This window comes from Xenopus tropicalis, chromosome 3 (assembly GCF_000004195.4).
Source record: "Xenopus tropicalis strain Nigerian chromosome 3, UCB_Xtro_10.0, whole genome shotgun sequence".
In the NCBI taxonomy this organism is placed as follows: Eukaryota; Metazoa; Chordata; class Amphibia; order Anura; family Pipidae; genus Xenopus; species Xenopus tropicalis.
Window position 1 is genome coordinate 148720753 of NC_030679.2, and position 16236 is coordinate 148736988.

Here is a 16236-nt window from a genome sequence, read left to right on the forward strand (position 1 = left end):
TGGCCAGGTTGGAGCTGCAGAGTGCCATTGAGCCCTATGGGAAACTTTCCTTGGGCCAGGTTGGAGCTGCAGAGTGCCATTGAGCCCTATCTATTGGCCAGGTTGGAGCTGCAGAGTGCCATTGAGCCCTATGGGAGACTTTCCTTGGGCCGGGTTGGAGCTGCAGAGTGCCATTGAGCCCTATGGGAGACTTTCCTTGGGCCGGGTTGGAGCTGCAGAGTGCCATTGAGCCCTATGGGAGACTTTCCTTGGGCTGGGTTGGAGCTGCAGAGTGCCATTGAGCCCAATGGGAGACTTTCCTTGGGCCGGGTTGGAGCTGCAGAGTGCCATTGAGCCCTATGGGAGACTTTCCTTGGGCCGGGTTGGAGCTGCAGAGTGCCATTGAGCCCTATGGGAGACTTTCCTTGGGCCGGGTTGGAGCTGCAGAGTGCCATTGAGCCCTATGGGAGACTTTCCTTGGGCCGGGTTGGAGCTGCAGAGTGCCATTGAGCCCTATGGGAGACTTTCCTTGGGCCGGGTTGGAGCTGCAGAGTGCCATTGAGCCCTATGGGAGACTTTCCTTGGGCCGGGTTGGAGCTGCAGAGTGCCATTGAGCCCTATGGGAGACTTTCCTTGGGCCGGGTTGGAGCTGCAGAGTGCCATTGAGCCCTATGGGAGACTTTCCTTGGGCTGGGTTGGAGCTGCAGAGTGCCATTGAGCCCTATGGGAGACTTTCCTTGGGCTGGGTTGGAGCTGCAGAGTGCCATTGAGCCCAATGGGAGACTTTCCTTGGGCTGGGTTGGAGCTGCAGAGCGCCATTGAGCCCAATGGGAGACTTTCCTTGGGCCGGGTTGGAGCTGCAGAGTGCCATTGAGCCCTATGGGAGACTTCCCTTGGGCCGGGTTGGAGCTGCAGAGTGCCATTGAGCCCTATGGAAGACTTTCCTTGGGCCGGGTTGGAGCTGCAGAGTGCCATTGAGCCCAATGGGAGACTTTCCTTGGGCCGGGTTGGAGCTGCAGAGTGCCATTGAGCCCTATGGGAGACTTTCCTTGGGCCGGGTTGGAGCTGCAGAGTGCCATTGAGCCCTATGGGAGACTTTCCTTGGGCCGGGTTGGAGCTGCAGAGTGCCATTGAGCCCTATGGGAGACTTTCCTTGGGCCGGGTTGGAGCTGCAGAGTGCCATTGAGCCCTATGGGAGACTTTCCTTGGGCCAGGTTGGAGCTGCAGAGTGCCACTGAGCCCTATGGGACACTTTCCTTGGGCCGGGTTGGAGCTGCAGAGTGCCATTGAGCCCTATGGGAGACTTTCCTTGGGCCGGGTTGGAGCTGCAGAGTGCCATTGAGCCCTATGGGAGACTTTCCTTGGGCCGGGTTGGAGCTGCAGAGTGCCATTGAGCCCTATGGGAGACTTTCCTTGGGACAGGTTGGAGCTGCAGAGTGCCATTGAGCCCTATGAGAGACTTTCCTTGGGCCGGGTTGGAGCTGCAGAGTGCCATTGAGCCCTATGGGAGACTTTCCTTGGGTCGGGATGGAGCTGCAGAGTGCCATTGAACCCTATGGGAGACTTTCCTTGGGCCAGGTTGGAGCTGCAGAGTGCCATTGAGCCCTATGGGAGACTTTCCTTGGGCCGGGTTGGAGCTGCAGAGTGCCATTGAACCCTATGGGAGACTTTCCTTGGGTCGGGATGGAGCTGCAGAGTGCCATTGAGCCCTATGGGAGACTTTCCTTGGGACAGGTTGGAGCTGCAGAGTGCCATTGAGCCCTATGGGAGACTTTCCTTGGGCCGGGTTGGGGGACTTTCGGATCGCCAATACTATATTATCATGACTAATACGATTTTTCGGAAGCATTTTTGTTACAATTGCGATCATCAGACATTATCGTATCTAATCCGAATTTTACCCATTTCGGGATTCTAACTCGTACTTTGATGTTACATTTCTTCCATTCATTGTGGCTTTTCCTTGATTTCTTCCTAATCTGTGTTGTTCCTAATCACTTGCTCTAGCTGATACCAATTGTCATTCCCGAGTGACATTTTGGGATTTCTACACGCTACACACTTTTGTAATCTGGAGTAGAAAAAGGGGCTGATTTATCAATAGTGATGAGCGAATCTGTCCTGTTTCGCTTCGCAATAAAATTCGTGAAATGGCAAGAAAATTCTCTAAACGGCGAAAAAATTTTGTCGCCCGCGTTTTAAAAAAATTTTTTTGTCTCCCGCGTCTTTTTTTGTTGCTTGCGTTTTTTTTTTTTTTTTGTCGCCCACGTCTATTTTTTTGTCGACCGCGCTTTTTTGATGCACCCGCGCCCTTTTTTGATGCGCGGCAAAAACATTCAGCGTGACAAATTTTTCCGTGATGAATTTTCACAGAAGTTTCGCTAAACAATTCGCCAATGCCGAAATGTGGAAACTCGCTGTAAATCCATGCCTGGCATTCACTTATTATGGGGGGCACCAATGAATTCTGCTCAAAAAGTGCTACTTACGTCAACACAGAGCAGGAAATAAGTGGCCATATTCTATCCTTCCACATGCAACTTGCTCCAGCGAGCAGGGATTCAGATGGATTATAGTAGGGCCGATCAAGAACCTTGGGCGCTCTCGTTACTTAGCCTGGCACTGGATTCTCAAAGCAGTCTAACATCTAGTATAAATAAATCTAAAGCAACTGGACTTGTTAGGTAATCATTGAAGATGTTTCACTACTCATCCGAGCAGCTTCTACATCCGAGTAGTGAAACATCTTCATTGATTACCTAACAAGTCCAGTTGCTTTAGATTTATTTATACTAGATATACCATGACCTGGATGAATGAAAATCTTCATAGACAAGCAGTCTAACACTTTGTAAAAGACTGACATGGCTTTAAAAAAATGTATTAGAACAGAAGAGGTTCTCAGCGACTGTCAGGAAAGTATTGATACATCTCAGACTAGACCTTCTCAGTTGGGTCAAAAATAAAATTGCCATAAAAGAATTGTATGTGTATATCAGAGTAGGAAGGCATACCATGGGTACTTTTCAAAAATATATGGGTTTTCTGGTGTCAGCTGATTGTGTTTATTAGTTTCCTTTTTGAGCTATTAAATTATGTTTGATTGGTTACTTCCCCCAACCTAATATGTCTTCCTACTGAAGATTAGGTCATGGTCATGGTGCTAAACACTGCTTAATGGAGAATGCAAGTCAGAATGTAAAAAGCATACTGCCCAATAGTCCTCCTGTTGTTTAGTAAAAACGCCACACTTTTGGCTCACCTAATCACACTTACTTCACATTTTCTAGAACAGGCAGCCATCTCTAAAAAGGTATTCTCCCTTCCTTTCCCTCCTTGCTTCATACTGCACATGTGTTTCATTCCCTCCCCCCCTCCCCTCTACCAGATCCGCTTCTGATTGGCTGGTGGGCATGTGTAGCTCAGAACAGGAGACAGGATCAAGTTACACACATGCTCAGAGAATAGGAAGGCTGCCGCTGGCACCTACGGGAAGGGGAGAGAGATTTCAGTGATGTCACTGTAGGCTTCACACTGCTGTAGGATGCCAGGCATAAGGCATGATGGGAGTCTCGTTATTATTATTATTATTTGAAAGAATGAGAACAGCTGTCAATCAAGGTTTATGATTACATATCTTTATTAGTGATGAGCGAATCTGTCCTGTTTCGCTTTGCCATAAAATTTGTGAAACGACTACAAAAGTTGCGAAACGGCAAAAAAATTCGTCAAACATATTTGTCTCGTGATTTTTTTGTCACTCATGGTTTTTTTGCCACCCGCATCTTATTTTACACGACTGTTTGATTGATTAATTCCCCCGCCCTAATATGTCTTCCTACTGAAGATTAGGTCATGGTTAGTGATGAGCAAATTTTTTTGCCAGGCATGGATTCGCACCGAATTTCCGCATTTCACCACTGGCGAATTGAAAAATAGGCGCAGTCGGGCATGGTTGTGTAAAATTGGGCAAGGTCATGGCAAAATTGGCACGGCCGCAGCAAAAAAACAACGCGGGCGCCAAAAATAGACGCGGGTGATAAAAAAAGTTGCAAGAAAAACACGTTTTGTGCTTTTTTTGTTTTTTGCAAATTTTTACGCCAAAGCGAAACAGGACGGATTCGCTCATCACTAGTCATGGTGCTAAACACTGCTTAAAAATGGTTTGGTACCAGTTCTGGTATTTTACTTGGGAAAATGATTATAGAGCTTGTAAGTCTTGCACAAGGCATGATGGGAGTCTCAGTATATGAAAGAATGGAAATAACTGTCAATCAAGGTTTATGATTACATATCTTTATTAGTGATAGGGATGCACCGAACCCACTAATTTCGGTTCGGCTGAACCTCGGAACCCACCCAGCAGGATTCGTCCAAATCCCGAACCGTATTTGAATCCTAATTAACATGTGCTGATTAGGAAGCAGAAGGGGTTAAAAATTGCAGCGCGCTTCATGTGCCTTCACTGACGAGTTAACCCGTTCCAAATCCTAATTAGCATATGCAAATTGATGCTAATTAGGATTCAGATCTGGTTCGCCGGGACCACAGATCCGGCCTAAAGCAAATCCTTAAAAAAAACACTGGGATTCAGCGCTCAGTGATGAGCAAATCTGCCCTATTTCGCTTCGCCATAATATTCGCGAAACGACAAGAAAATTTGGGAAACGGTGAAAAATTTGCGAAACGCATTTGTCACGCAATTTTTTGTTGCCCATGGTTTTCTGTTGCCCGCATCTTATTTTATGCGACCGTGCCCATTTTTGACGTGACCGTGCTCAATTTTGATGCGTCCGTGCCCTTTTTTATGCAACCATGCCCTATTTTTATGCAACCCCGCCCTTTTTTGTCGCGCAATAAATTTTTCTGCAACAACGGAAGTTTCGTGAAACAATTCGCCAATGCTGAAATGCGGAAATTCGTTGTGAATCCATGCCTGGAGAAAATATTCACTCATCACTAATATTTATAATTTACACTCCAAGCCGTTCTTTCTATTTCTAATTGCATTCGCAAAAACATGAAATGGTGAGCTGGAAGGGCTGGTGTCTCCGTTTATGGTACGAGCTCTTGTGTTTCACTGAGCCATAAAGGAACCTTGGGCGCCATAACCTGGCACATAACGTATTTACAAGTAGTGATGAGCGAATCTGTCCTGTTTCGCTTCGCCAAAAAATTCACGAATCTTTCAAAAGATTCACGAAACGACGAAAAATTCACGAAACGGCGGAAATGTCGCGCACCCAAAAAATTAATTTTGTCGCGCGGCTATTATTTCGTCGTCCGCGGCTATTATTTTGTCGCCTGCGGCTATTATTTAGTCACACGGCTATTATTTAGTCGCCCACGGCTATTATTTTGTCGCCTGCGGCTATTATTTAGTCACACGGCTATTATTTCGTCGCCCGCGGCTATTATTTTGTTGCGCGGCTATTATTTCGTCGCCCGCAGCTATTATTTAGTTGCGCGGCTATTATTTAGTCGCACGGCTATTATTTCGTTGCATGGCTATTATTTCGTCGCCCGCGGCTATTATTTCATCGCACGGCTATTATTTTGTCACCCGTGGCTATTATTTCGTCGCACGGCTATTATTTTGTCGCCCGCGGCTATTATTTCATCGCACGGCTATTATTTCATCGCCCGCAGCTATTATTTTGTCGCACGGCTATTATTTCGTCGCCCTAGACAATTTTTGGATACACAGCGAATTTTTCCGCTGCAAATTTTTTCAGCCGTTTTGTGAAACAATCCGCCAATGGTGAAACACGGAAATTCGCTGCGAATCCATGCCTGGCAAAACATTTCGCCCATCACTATTTACAAGCATTTAGCACATTGTATTTATTAACAAGATTATTAAAATGATCAGGTGAAGTAATAAATCTCCTTCTGGGCTCTAAGCAGGGTGTTTTGTAATATATAAAGTTCAAGTTTTATTGTCATATACAAATAACAATGAAGCATCATTACCGTAATGAAAATTTTTGACCCGTGTTCCTAAAGTTGGTATTTATCAATTATTTCATTTAATAATAATAATAATAATAATAATAATAATAATAATAATAATAAAATGTATCAATTAAATTAATTAGCTCAGAGTTGTTGTTCCAACATCACAAGAGAGGCCCAGGCACCTCTGGATTTAAGAATGTAGTAGGTATCACAGAGTGTTGCCTGGAATAAAACTCATAGTAAATATATAGCATATTATTAGACATTAAGGGGCTCATTTACTAACCATTGATTTTTAATTTCAAACTCGATTCAGATTTAAAAAAAAAAAAAATAGCAGAGAAAAAACTGTGACTTTTCGGAGATTTACTATGCATCTAAAGGCTAAAAACCCAAATTCGCCAGATTAATGTAGAAGCCAATGGCAAAGCTCTCTTCCCTTCCCTTAAAGTTCTTTCTTTTCGAAAAACTCGAATCGTTCTGGGAATAATAACGAAAAAAACGAGTTCTGGTAAAAACCCACTTGTAAATCTCGAAATTATAAAAAAGTAAGAAAAAAATCCGACTTTATCTCATAATTGCTTAGTAAATGTGCCCCTTGAACTTTTCCAAGAATGAGCTCCAATGCTCCTAAAATGGCTGCCGGAGCAATACAGAGAATTAACGAAAATAAAGAGCAATAAAGAGGATTAATGAAAACAAACATCTGTTTTTCAAGTTTTAACAAGACTTTCGGCTTAAAAATTTGGAATTTTTGAACAATTTGTGAACTTGATAACAGTAGTAGTTAGTAGTTTGTTTTTTTTGGCTGAGGGATATTTATGATTTGGTTCATTTTACTCAATGGTGGAACTATCCCTTAAGATGTGCATCTTAGGTTACCCATCTAGATGATTTCAGGTCATGCAAGATTTACATCCAGTACTCAAAGTAGATGAATGCTTGTTCTTGGGATGCCATGGAGGCATCTAACACGGGTACTAGTCACTGAAGAACTAATAGTAAAGGATGACTAGCTCACTGATAGAAGCAAGACTGACATGACCTAAATGTGTCTACTGACTGAAAGTTTTGTAATGAAGTTGGAACTCATCTGAGTAGAAAGGAGTTGGCCAATCTTCTCAGTGCTTAGTTTTTTTTTTGGCTGAGGGATATTTATGATTTGGTTCATTTTACTCATTGGTGGAACTATCCCTTAAGCTGTGCATCTTAAGTTACCCATCTAGATGATTTCAGGTCATGCAAGATTTACATTCAGTACTCAAAGTAGATGAATATTTGTTCTTGGGATGTCATGGAGGCATCTAACATGGGTACTAGTCATTGAAGAACTAATAGTAAAGGAGGACTAGCTCACTGATAGAAGCAAGACTGACATGACCTAAATGTGTCTACTGACTGAAAGTTTTGTAATGAAGTTGGAACTCATCTGAGTAGAAAGGAGTTGGCCAATCTTCTCAGTGCTTGGTTTTTTTTTTGGCTGAGGGATATTTATGATTTGGTTTATTTTACTCAATTGTGGAACTATTCCTTAAGATGTGCATCTTAGGTTACCCATCTAGATGATTTCAGGTCATGCAAGATTTACATCCTGTACTCAAAGTAGATGAATACTTGTTCTTGGGATGTCATGGAGGCATCTAACACGGGTACTAGTCTTTGAAAATCTAATAGTAAAGGATGACTAGCTCACTGATAGAAGCAAGACAGACATGACCTAAATGTGTCTACTGACTGAAAGTTTCGTGATGAAGTTAAGAATGAAGTTGGAACTCATCTGAGTAGAAAGGAGTTGGCCAATCTTCTCAGCATTTAGTTTTTCTGGCTGAGGGATATTTATGATTTGGTTCATTTTACTCAATGGTGGAACTATCCCTTAAGCTGTGCATCTTAGGTTACCCATCTAGATGATTTCAGGTCATGCAAGATTAACATTCAGTACTCATAGTAGATGAATACTTGTTCTTGGGATGCCATGGAGGCATCTAACATGGGTACTAGTCTTTGAAAAACTAATAGTAAAGGATGACTAGCTCCCTGATAGAAGCAAGACTGACATGACCTAAATGTGTCTACTGACTGGAAGTTTTGTAATGAAGTTGGCACTCATCTGAGTAGAAAAGAGACGGTCAATCTTCTCAGCATTTAGTTTTTTTGGCTGAGGGATATTTATGATTTGATTCCTTTTAATCAATGGTGAAACTATCCCTTAAGATGTGCATTTTAAGTTAGCCATCTAGATGATTTCAGGTCATGCAAGATTTACATCCAGTACTCAAAGTAGATGAATACTTGTTCTTAGGACGCCATGGAGGCATCTAACATGGGTACTAGTCGTTGAAGAACTAATAGTAAAGGAGGACTAGCTCACTGATAGAAGCAAGACTGACATGACCTAAATGTGTCTACTGACTGGAAGTTTTGTAATGAAGTTGGAACTCATCTGAGTAGAAAGGAGACAGACAATCTTCTCAGCATTTAGTTTTTCTGGCTGAGGGATATTTATGATTTGGTTCATTTTACTCAATGGTGGAACTATCCCTCGGAATTTGTTAACACTCTGCCTCAGCTTCTTGTCCTCATTGAGGTCCATTTCATTATTGCTGCCCTGATCTCCTTGTTTCTGAAACTGTAAATCATTGGGTTGAGTACTGGTGTAACTGATGTGTACAAAAGAGAGATGGCTTTATTTATAATTAATGACTGCCCATTAGACGGCACGGTGTACTTAGCAACCAATATCCCAAAATACGTGCAGACAACACTAAGATGAGAGCAGCAGGTAGAGAAGGCTTTCTGCTTCCCGGTGCTGGATGAGATGCTTAGAATGGTGAGGGAAATTTTGATGTAGGTGGAAAGGATAAATAAGAAAGTGAACAGAATTCCTGGTGAAGCTAAAATGAGGCATGTTAGTTGTAGGTGGGAAGCATTTCTGCAGGAAATCTTAAGCAAAGGAGCAATATCACAATAAATAGAGTCAAGAACATTACATCCACAGAAATCCAGGTCTAACATCTCAATAATGGCAATGCTACAGTAGAGCAAGCTAAGGAACCAAGACCATGAAACTAACAGGACACAAAGCTTGGTGCTCATGATGCTGTTGTAGCGTAGAGGGTTACAGATGGCCAGGTATCAGTCATAAGACATCGCGGTGAGTAGATGACATTCCGCCGCGGTGGCTAAACTGGTGGCGAAAAACTGAGTGATACAATCCCTGAAGCTTATGGTTTCACCTTCTTTCAGTAAAGCACTCAGTAACTTGGGTACAACGCTTGTTGACAGCAAGATGTCACATAAGGAGAGATGGCTGAGGAAGAAGTACATAGGAGAGCGGAGATAGTGGCTTTGCAGGAACAAACCAATGATGAGCAGGTTCCCACACAGAGTCATAATGTAAAGCATGAGAAATAGCAAGTAGAATGGCACCTTTATTGAGAGAGGGCCACCAATTCCCTGCAAAATAAAGTGTGTGATTTCCGTTTGGTTTCTATAACTAAGGTGGCTACACATTTCTGCACTTTGTGCTGTTCAATGATACTGTAACACTTGGCATATAAAGAAGGCAACAAGTGGTGTATGCTATGAAATAATAACTGTACCTCTTAGCCCTAACTTACCCTTTAGTGCAGCACTTGAGCAGAACCTGTAAACCCTCATGTCTCAGTATATGGTACCAGTTCAGCTAGTATAGAGTTTTATACTTTTGCTGGTGGATCCCTTAAGACATGTACAATGCCACAGAGACCCATTAGACTCACGATAACGATAACTAGAAATCTAAAGCTTAACAAAGAATAAAGCTAGAATTGCAACAGGTTAGGGGTCATTTATGACCTCGGGGGTGTAAGTGGGAGGGGTGTAAGTGCAAGAGGGGCACAAAGGGGCACAAGATCACATACCTTAGTCCTCATTGGGAAGGCACTTGTAGAGCACAAAGGCCTGTAGTTACTTCACAATGCCTCTAGTTGGCTTATCTATTCGATTGGATCAATAGACTAATTCGATTGATTAAAGCAATATTGCAGAAATATTTCCGTTCTCAATTCAATCTTTACTGATGTATTGATAAGATATAAAGATAAAAATATACTAACCCATATTTAACATTGTAATTCAAAACATACGGCCTCTAAAGAAATTATTGGGAGAGCTTACCAGCCATAATACCCCATGTAACATGTAAAAAAAAGGGCACCCCCAGATCTGGTGCCAGTAGAAATCATCCATAGCAAAAATAAACGGCGCACTGTGGCTTTAAATTTAAAAAATTATTATTATTATTATTTTAACTTAAAAATATAGTGCCTTCATAGACGTAAGGCAATAAAGAGACATCACACACTTAGATAAGCTAAGGTTAGTGATGGGCGATATTATTCGCGGCAAAATTTGCGTAAAATATTTTTTTGACGTGCAACATTTTCACCATTTCACAAATCTTTTGAAAGATTCGTGAAGTTTTTGGCGAAACGGGATAGATTTGCTCATCACTAGTTTGTGGCTTGCAGGGATACATTCTATGATTAGTAAGGAAGTGATTAAAGAAGATTATTATTAAGTTTATTATTAGTGATGCGAATCTGTCCCATTTTGCTTCACCGAAAAATTCTCAAAAATAGATAGAAATTCGAGAAACGTGGATATCACGTGCAACCTTTTTTGACGCGCCTGGTAATGATGAGCACATTTTTTTGCCAGGCATGGATTTGCAGCGAATTTCCGCAGTTCACCATTGGCGAATTGTTTTGCGAAATTTCTGTCAAAACTTGCCACGGAAAAATTAGTTGTGCGGCGAAAAATTTCTTTGCACGTCAAATTGGGCGCGGTTACGTCAAAAAAGGGTGTGGCCGCGTCAAAAAAGCACAGATGACAAAAAAAAAGACATGGTTGACAAAATCAATGTGGGCTACAAAAAAATCACACAACAAATGCGTTTCACAAATTTTTCGAATTTTATGGCAAAGTGAAATGAGACAGATTCATTCATCACTAGCGCCTGCACCTATTTTGAAAAAACCACTGCCATTTTGACGCCACCGCTACTTGTTTGACTTGTCCGCAACTTGAAACGGTTCTCCGTGAATTTTGGAAATTCGCTACGGATCCATGCCTGGCGAAAAAATTTGCTCATCACTGCTTATTATGAACGTAAATCTGAGCTATGTTCTATTCCAAAGTCATCATGGTCAGTAACGTGTGTGACTTGCCAGGGGGTAAATCTACAGCAATCCCACCTCTGAAATGAGCTTCCAAATTCACAGATTTGTTCATTGATTGGACTAAAGGTGGCCATACACGTAATGTATGGTAGGGGGGGGATATCGGGAGAAGATCCGCTCTCTTGGCGACCTTGCCAGGCGAGCGGATCTTCTCCCGATATCCCCACCTACGGGTGGGTGATAGTGGGGGAATTAAGGCTAATTTAGGCTAATCCCCAGGGCCAAACGATCTAATTATAACGACTGTTAAGGACGCAGTCGGTTCTGGGGCCGCATCAACGAGCTGATTCGGTCCCTGATCTGGCTGAATTTTTTAACCCACCTGATCGATATCTGTCAGATTTCAGGCCAGATATCGGTCGGGCAGGCCAGTTGTTGCTGCCCCTACATGGCCCGATAAGCTGCCAAATTGGTCTAAGGGACCCATATCGGCAGCTACAATCGTGCCATGTATGGGCACCTTAACATTGGAATAAAAATATCTCCGAGAAGTGGAGCTAAACGCTAATTAATTAGAAAAGTTTGAGGAGCCTGTTTTAGAGATGATACATAATTATCTATCTGATGGTCACAAGCTCCAAATAATGAGTAAATTTAAAATAACTCATTAATAATTAATTGTTATAGTATCATCTATGGATACGGTACAACACCCTCTAAAGAAAGTCTATCACTATCTAGGTTGAGGCCAACAAATTAATCCCAACCTCTGCCAAAGGCCCTTGTTCTCTGGTTTTCATAATGGTTGGTTCAAGCCGAACCCTGTAAAGTTCTACATTTGGTCAGAACCCCCCTTTCAAAAAGTGACAGATATCTGAACACATTGGTGTATAAGCCATGCAGTCATTCATAAATTAGGTACAGGTTTAGGACCTATTATCCAGAATCTAAGGGCCCAGGGCTTTCCGGATAAGGGATCTTTCCATAATTTGGATCTCCATGCCTTAAGTCTACTAAAAAATAATTTAAACATTATTTAACCCCAATAGGATTGTTTTGCCTCCAATAAGGAGTCATTATATCTTAGTTGGGATCATGATGGCATCGGATCAATTGAAAAGCTCAGAAGTATAGTGATGAATGGATTCACAGTGAATTTCTGCATTTCGGTATTAGACAAAAGGTAGGAGATCCAAATTACGGAAAGACCTCTTATCCAGAATACCCTTAGTCCCGAGCATTCTGGATAACGGGTCCCATACCTGTACTAAAACTCAAAGTGGTGGTTGAGATGGAATTTTGAAGAATTTCTGTTTGCGACTACAAAATTGTATTTTCACCAGTTTGAACACAATGTTTACTCCATAAAAAGACCTTCTTTACTTTTGTGAATTCCCCCCATGTTACTAAGGTGGGAGGAGGCTAAGCCACTCTTTCTTCCATACACTGTCTGTTATCCAAGAGGGAAATTAATACAAGAAGTACCTGTTCCTTGATTTTGGGTTCGGTGGTGGGGAACAAAGTTTCCCAGTAGAAACTCTTGGTCAGGAATCATCAGTGTACAATAGTTGCTACAGGTTGCTGCTTTTGAGAGATTTCATTCTCCAGATCCCTTCTGGAATTGTAGGGAAGCTTTAGCAAAGAAGTCAGCTGATGGTTTGAAGGTTTCCCAGAGTTTGTGGGATCAAGTGGGGGCTGTTTGCACCTACAATGCTGACCTGTTCAAGAGGAAGACTCTGGACAGGTAAAGAAAGAACCTCAGGGCTTGATCTTATTATTGTAAAACTTCCACCCTTAGTAGTTGACATTTTGGAGGACCATGTCAGGAAGGCAATAGATTAACTGAGGTTGAAAAAGCGCCAGACCCAGATGGACTCAAAACTGAACTTAACACAATGTTTAAATACCTCTCCCAATTCTTGTGGAGGTCTATAGAGACTGCTTATGTGGAGGTGTCTTGCCTCCCTCCATGAGACGTCCTTCTTGGTGGTGCTACCCAAGGGCAAGGATGCTTCTGTAATCAAGAACTGATGATGATTGCCCTCTTAAACACTTGACAGAAAGCTCCTCAAAAAGGTCCTTCTTTCTAGATCAGTTCTCCAGGCACTTAAATGTCCTGTGAACATATCTAGATATAAATAAATCTAAGGCAACTTGACTTGTCAGTTCGAACTGAAGACGCTGCTCGGATGAGGAGTGAAACGTCTTCAATGATTACTTAACAAGTCCAGTTGCTTTAGATTTATTTATACTAGATATACCATGACCTGGATGAATGAAAATCTTCATAGTCATATCGTCCTGTGAACCGTTTCAGTTTTTGCAGACAATACTCTTACCTTTTAATACATTTTTCTTGAATACTTTAAGTTCTGCAACCCTTTAGCCTTGGTTTAATTATTTTGCCCAGAGCATCCCGGATCTCCTGGTTCCTAAGACTGTAAATGACTGGATTAAATAATGGAGTCATTACTGTGTAAATCAAAGATAAGAGTTTGGTCATATCCTTCAATGATCCCCTAGATGGACTCACATAAATGGCTATTATTGTTCCATAATACATTGATACCACAGTTAGATGAGAGCTACAGGTGGAGAAGGCTTTGTGTCTCCCACTAGTGGAGGGTATCTTTATGATAGCAAAAACTATCTGTGTATAAGTCAAAACAATGAAAGCAAATGGAAAGAAACTTATAATTAAACATATCACCAAGTCTTCCATTTCCACTAAAGAGGTGTCTGAACAAGAAAGTTCAACAAGGGGAGCAAAATCACAGAAGAAATGGTCAATGACGTTGTTGCTGCAAAAATGAATCTGTTTTAGTAAAAGTGTTATGTTCAGGGACAACACAAAACTTATTATCCAAGGCCAAAGAACAAGGTGCAGACAAAGCTTAAAGTTCATGATGGAATGGTAGTGAAGTGGGTTGCAAATGGCCATGTATCGGTCAAAAGACATGACAGTGAGTAGTAAACATTCTGTAACTATAGAGACGCCGAAGAAATAAAACTGAGTCAGGCAGCTATCGACTGAAATGGTGTCTCTTGTTGTCAATACGTTATTCAGCAAGTTTGGGACAATATTTGTGGTGAGGAGAATGTCACACAAGGATAGTTGCGAGAGAAAGAAATACATTGGGGACTTAAGACGTGGACTTGTGGAGACCAGGTAGATAATGATAAGGTTTCCAGTTAAAGTCACCAGGTAGAGCATTAGAATGGTACCAAAGAAAATAAACCTGAATTGCTGGAGGTCCTGAAATGCCACCAAGTGGAATTCTGAAACTGTCAGGTTCTGGATAATCATTTTTTTGGGTGTTGTTGGTTTTGGCTATTATGCAAATTGTTGGCTCCTGGGGCAAGGACCCTCTGGTAGATATTTATTTGCAAAAGAAATGCACCCATCAATCTTCATAATAAACCGACCTTATAAGCCTGTAGAACAATGTGACAGGAATTAAGAAAGTAGAAAGAAGATGATGAAAATCCAGTTACAATGATGAAAAAATAATACATTACCTTCTACTTCCTCCTCTCTGTTCTTAATATTATATAATACAGGCATGTATATGATTACGGGTGGGGACGTCTGAAACATCTCAGGCTGTAGAAGGTCCTGCTCATGTCTGTACTTTTCAATGTATATTAGCAGTATCGGACTGGGTTGTTTTGGACTCACTAGGGCTGTAATTTCAGGGACCCCCCCATCCTAGTCACAAACCTTCCTAACTATGCACCACGTTGCTCTTACTTGTGTCTGCCAATGGGGTGGGGCAGGAGAGCATTTTGTGGGACTGGGTCAACAGGGCCCACAAGGCCCAGGGCCCACTTTGTTCCCCGTTGTGCCAGGGTGAATGGTGGTCTGTAGTGGGGAAAGGAAGATCTGTGATGTCACTGTCATGTGATCCCCCATGTGATCGCCTGGACTATCATTGACTCAGGAATGTAAGTTCTATAATATATATATGATTAGCGATGAGCGGAATTTTTCGGCACTCATGGTTTTACTGCGAAATTCTACATTTCGGCATTGGTGGAATTTTTCCAAAAATTCGGCATGAAAAAAATTTGCAGAGTGAGGAAAGTTGCAGTAGCATAAAAAAATTGCAGTCGCGTCAAAAAAGTCAAGGTCACATCAAAAAGGTTATCGTATGGTTGCCATGTTTTGCTATTTTTTTGCCATTTAGATGCCAGTAGTTGCAGTGTAGGGGTAGAGCTCCCAGTTGCAATATTTCTATGCTAAGGTCAACTTCAATGCAGACTAAAGCTGTTTTTTCCCATGTATGTTGCTTTATGTACTTATGACATTATTTTCTTTCATTGCCTTTATTAATTTGACCACCCAAGTATGTAAACCTGGCTTGGGGCAAATAAATATATGTAGCATGTCAATGGAAAAAGGACAACTATGGTGAATTTGACTACTTTTAATACATTCTAAAATGAGAGATGCTGAGGGAATTTCAGCCCCTAGATCGTGGCTCGGGGGCAACATTTTTTTCACCAACCCCTTGGATGTTGCTCTCAGTGCCCCCAAAGCAGGTAGTTATTTTTGAATTCCTGGCATGGCAGTAATTTTTGGTTGAATAAAAACAAGATTTCCTACCAAATAAAGCCCCTGTAAGCTGATAGTGTGCATAGAGGCTCCCAAATAGCCAATCACAGCCCTTATTTGGCTCCTCCATGAACTTTTATGGTGCTTGTGTTGCTCTCCAAGTCTTTTTACATTTGACTGTGGCTCATAAGTAAGAAAGTTTGGGGATCCCTGGCCCTAGATGAAATGAAACTCTAGACTTTGCGAAGTGCAAGCTCTCTGCAGGATCTGTCAGTGGAAAGCTATGACCCATGGAAAAGAGAGCTACTTCCTTCACCCCTATACTGTAATTCTCTTAAGAAACCCCTGATCAATAGTAAAAGTGTCAGGCAAGTAGACATATTTCAAACCCCCCAAAAGTATTGTCAGAAAACCAAAAACCTCCAGTACCCTGTTTAAAAATGACTGTATCATTTTCTGTTATTTAGCTGGGAGGTTTTGCACTATTAAACCTATTGCTCATGAACCAGACTTTATTTGCATCAAATCTCTCAAAAGAACTTCACCCACCTGCAGTCTTGACTGTGACTTACAACTTTTTGA

General features: G+C 41.9%; 1 protein-coding gene across 1 annotated transcript; it reads right to left on the bottom strand.

Moving 5' to 3' along the window:
• Window positions 1-13464: 13464 nt before the first annotated feature.
• Window positions 13465-14406, bottom strand: LOC116409593 (olfactory receptor 11A1-like). Its single transcript, XM_031898322.1, has one exon. It carries the CDS (start codon window positions 14404-14406, stop codon window positions 13465-13467), a length of 942 nt encoding a protein of 313 aa, XP_031754182.1.
• Window positions 14407-16236: the final 1830 nt, after the last annotated feature.